This window comes from Saccostrea cucullata, unplaced genomic scaffold, assembly GCF_032062105.1.
Source record: "Saccostrea cucullata isolate Sc308-1 unplaced genomic scaffold, CSIRO_AGI_Scuc_v1 ctg19733, whole genome shotgun sequence".
Taxonomy (NCBI): Eukaryota; Metazoa; Mollusca; class Bivalvia; order Ostreida; family Ostreidae; genus Saccostrea; species Saccostrea cuccullata.
In genome coordinates, this window is record NW_026937999.1 from 1 (window position 1) to 4,876 (window position 4,876).

Here is a 4,876-nt window from a genome sequence, read left to right on the forward strand (position 1 = left end):
TTTTATTAGCAAGAACTTTATTTTCGCTTAATTTAACAGGTGCATGCGAAATATCAGTTCTCTCATATGATAGTATTCCTTAATGTATAAAGCAATAACCACAATACATGAATTTGTCTTGCTTATCAAGAGTCAATGACTATGATATCTCACGAAAATAAGGTGTCACAAAAATTAAGTGATCCACAGTATATGTACTGTAAATCACTTTTTATTCGCGAGAACTTTATTTTCGTGTAATTACGCGAGACAGTGTGCTCGCGAAAATTTAATTCTCGCGTTTAATATTATTCCTTACGAATATATAGAACAATAACCACAACTCGCGAAAATTTTGTCTCGCTAACCAAGAGTCAATGACTATCTCGCGAAAATAAGGTGTCGCGAAAATTTAGTGATCTACAGTATATTAGGAGGAATTATATCTAGACACAATGAAGCTTCTTAATTTCTTGATTGTATAGACTTTTGTTAAGTCTTTTTTTTCTAAACTTATGTATTTATTTTACGTTGTATGAAATATAATTTCAGACATGCTCATCAGATAGATGCTATTCTGTTGACCTATCCTGATCACATACACCTTGGTGCTCTCCCTTACCTGGTTGGAAATGGAATTTTGAACTGTCCCATTTATGCTACCATTCCTGTGTATAAAATGGGACAGATGTTTATGTATGATTTATATCAGGTCTGTTTAAGACATTTTTTCTTAAGTAGTATATTAATATAAACATTTGTGATAATATATTATCTGTGAAATTTGGAAATCATGATTCTATTGTTTATAAAAGCTCAGCATCAGAAGATCTTTTCCCAGAGTTATTTTTGACTTGTGAATATGAATGGCCTCTTGTCTAATAAAAATTGGATTTTTTGTCCCAAACAATGAACAGCAAATTTCAAACTGCAGTTAAATTCAATATACTTCTATGAGTTTGTTTTTTTTTTTTTAAATCATCCACATTCACATGTATTGCAATTCTAGTAATGTTAATTTTATCTCTCTAAGTCTCGGCACAACACTGAAGATTTTGACATATTCACTCTGGATGATGTGGATGTTGCTTTTGACAAAATAGTGCAGCTTAAATACTCACAGACTGTCAATTTGAAAGGTAAAATTATATATATTTACTTAAATAAATGTTTTAAAATTTGCAATAATTTTGCTTAATAAAATTTTATTTATTTGGAATTATTCATCCATTTAAACATATGTACATGCATATTGATGTATTTAACACAAATTTGATTATTAGATTAATAAGAATGTAAATATAAAAAAACTAAATAATTGTGATCTGGCTGGGGAAATGTGAGTTTAAAATCCTCTGAATGCTAATTTGAAAGGAAAGGGACATGGTCTACAGATAACACCTTTACCTGCTGGTCACATGTTGGGGGGACGATCTGGAAAATCATCAAAGATGGAGAGGAAGAAATCGTGTACGCTGTGGATTACAATCACAAGAAAGAAAGGTAAACCCAAGGAAGATTTATCGTTCACTTAGACTAAAATTCTAAAATTAGGTAAATCTTTGATATTTTAATGGGTTTAGGTGACTTGGGCACTCATCATCATTTCTCAGAAGAAAGAAATGAATATTAGGGACAATATGCTGTATTATCATCTAAAATTCATTCTGATGAATATTTTAAATGTATACTGTTCCTTTAGACATTTGAATGGCTGTGTTCTGGAGAATATTTCAAGACCACATCTGATGATAACGGATGCATTTAATGCCACATATGTGCAGTCTAGACGAAGAGCAAGAGACGAGCAGTTATTAAGTAAGAATCATATACATGTAGAATAGTTCTGAAGTTTGTTTCAGAATATTTAAAGTTTACGCACATTCAGAGATTCAGTGACTATTAAAATAATCTGTGTAATATTCTATATGAACAGGTTATATAATTATGACTATTTTGAAAAAAAAGGTTAAAGTATTCATACAATTACAACTTAGAACTAAGAATTGAAATATATTGTTATGAGGTTCAATATTTAACAGCAACAATCCTACAGACTATGAGAAATGATGGCAATGTGCTGGTTGCTGTGGATACTGCTGGCCGAATGCTAGAACTGGCTCAGCTCTTGGTAAGTTAAAGAGAAAAAAAGGAGGCTGTTTTCTTCATTAGATCTAAATAAATAGTTGAAACTTATAAGAATTCTTCATACCGGTAATAGTGTTGCAAGACTAGATTCAATTTAAAAAAAAATATCATGAAGCCTAGGGTAGAGTTTGGCCTTAAGGGGGGGGGGGGTCAGGATTATATAGGGGGAAAATCTTTTTAAAAAAATGTTGTAAAGAACAACAAATCTATGATTTGTCATATTGATTTGGAAGCATCCTCAGGTTGTGTAGATTCAAGTTTGTTCGAATCATGACCTCAAGAGGTAGGATCGGGCTGCGATGGAAGATCTAAGTTTTGTACAAAGGAATATATAATATATAATGAATAGATTCTAGAAAATTCAAGATGTATACTCAATTCTAAATGATACAGTATTTTATATTGCTTTATTTAAAATATATGCATGTCACTAATACTGTAGGATCAGATGTGGAGGAATTCTGAATCTGGACTCTCACCCTATTCCCTTGCCCTGCTCAACAATGTCAGTTTTAATGTGGTGGAGTTTGCCAAATCTCAAGTAAGTTTTAATGGTCTAAGATGAAACCTAGATATAAACATTAACCTAATACCCTAATACTTCTCCCTAATATATAACTTCTGCTGAGGCCTGAGAAAAATATATTGCAGCTGGTTACCCAACTGATCCCATTTTCAATAATTTTTTTTCTTGTGAAATCTGGAAATGTCATGTCTGTATATTTTTCTTCAAATATAACCATTGATACCATATATACTCTCCTATAAGTTTGATTTTTATTAATTAATTTTGGTCTGAAACTGTCTGTCCCACTTATGGGCTAGTCCTAGAAAATTCAATATTTCTCTGGAGGAGGAAATAGAGAAAATTTATAAGAGAACTATAACTTGACAATGAATAATCATTTATAATGCATACCGTAGAACTTAATATAATGCAGAAAGGGAAAGTCTATTTTCAACATGCATTAAGTAACAAGTGCTTACAAATTTTGATGAACTTATAATTGTAGAAATAATTATTTATATCAGATCAAATATAGTCATACTTCCTGAAAATACCTTCAAACACAGGTAAATACAATAGGATAAAAATCTGAAGTTGGCAACAGATTCTAGTAAAAATCCATACTGATCGACTTATAGAAGGTCACTGGCAAATTGCTACAAAATGCATGTATAATAATTAAAAGTACAACTGACATAAAGAGACTGACTTACAAGAAGATATGTAAGATGGATCATAAAGACACTGAAATAACCATTTGTAGAACTACAGCAAAACATGCTTATAATGAACACACTTACAGTGAATTGACCCTTATAACGAAGTGATTTTCATTCCCCATGTCTTTGAAGTTTAAAATAGTGTGATCTTATCAGATATAAAATGAAATACGTTTATAACGAAGCATAATCATTTGTTCCTGTTGCTTCGTGATAAGTATGGTTTACTGTATTAGCAAAAGATATCACTAGGAAAATTAGATTCAAAGTGTTGTTTGATAAATGTATTTCAAGTCATGTCTCAAAAAACCCCCAAAAACAAGCAATATAAACAAAATTCTGTCTATATTCCCTAATTTTTCTGAGCTTGTACTGGTACACAGATATTTTTTTCTAATGCTTTGTGTGTTTCTTCATAGTCACTGGAAAGCTAGCATGGGAGACTTTTACTTTTAGATTCTATTCTGTAAATTTGACCTTTAGGTGGAATGGATGAGTGACAAAATCATGAGGTCATTTGAAGAGGCCAGAAACAACCCTTTCCACTTCAAACATGTGAAGCTGTGTCATAACCTAGCTGAATTGGCCCGAATACCAGAGCCAAAGGTCTGTATATATGTAAATATATATCAATCCATTTCCCAAGCTGAGCTGGCCCAATTACCAGAGCCTTGGAGCCAGTACATATATGAATAAAAATAACCTTTTCAAGTTTAAATATGTAAAGCTTTGTGATAACCTAGCTGAGCTAGCCCTAATACCAGAGCCAAATGTTAATACATGTATATATATAAAACAACATGCATATCTAATATCACCCTTCCTTCAAATTTAAAGTAACATGAGGTGTCATATATTTTTGAATTCAGATCATCTTATTTGAAGGAATATCACAGTTACCAATAATTAAGTGCTAATAGAAAGGTGTTTTAACAAAGTAGTATTTGATTGAATCAAATATAAATTTTATTTAAAAAGATTGAAAATAGACCCTCAAAATCTGGGATAGAATTACTTATGTGTATTTAAAAGTATGGGTGTGTCATAAAATCTTCAGAATGTTTCTCCCAATAAGAAGGACATTAAGCTAGACACTAATTCTCTTATTTTGTTTAAAACACTGATCAATGAGTGTACTTTAAAGTACTACATCATTATGATCATAGCAATTGAGGGTGATGATATTATTACCTCTGAAATCACTTTTTTGTGGCTAAACATGCATTGAAATGATGCAATAAAAATACTTATAATGCTTCTAGTTGTTTGCAATAAGTGTAGCATTTAAAGAATAAGCTACTTTAAATTGTTTACAAAAGCAAATGCAGATTTGTAAATGGTGATTATTTATTCATTAGCAAGAATTCCACATTCAGAATATTTAGAGAGTCAAGGGGAACTTATAAAGCTTGTTTTGTTTAAGCATATTTGTAAATATCTTAAAAAGAGCCACAGTGACACAATTAAAAAGGGACCTTCTCTGAAATACCCAGCGGGGGATATTTGTCCCCTTTGCACAGTT

The 4,876-nt window shown here is 31.3% G+C and overlaps 1 protein-coding gene across 1 annotated transcript; it reads left to right on the forward strand.

Moving 5' to 3' along the window:
- Positions 1–531: 531 nt before the first annotated feature.
- LOC134249246 (cleavage and polyadenylation specificity factor subunit 2-like) lies at positions 532–4,034 on the forward strand (the record flags this gene model as incomplete). Its single annotated transcript, XM_062731615.1, is given in 8 exon segments — positions 532–691; positions 1,013–1,118; positions 1,354–1,398; positions 1,401–1,482; positions 1,682–1,797; positions 2,022–2,110; positions 2,570–2,668; positions 3,838–4,034. Coding segments are annotated over 8 exon segments (894 nt in total), but the record flags the coding sequence as incomplete, so codon positions are not given.
- Between the last annotated feature and the right edge of the window lie 842 nt (positions 4,035–4,876).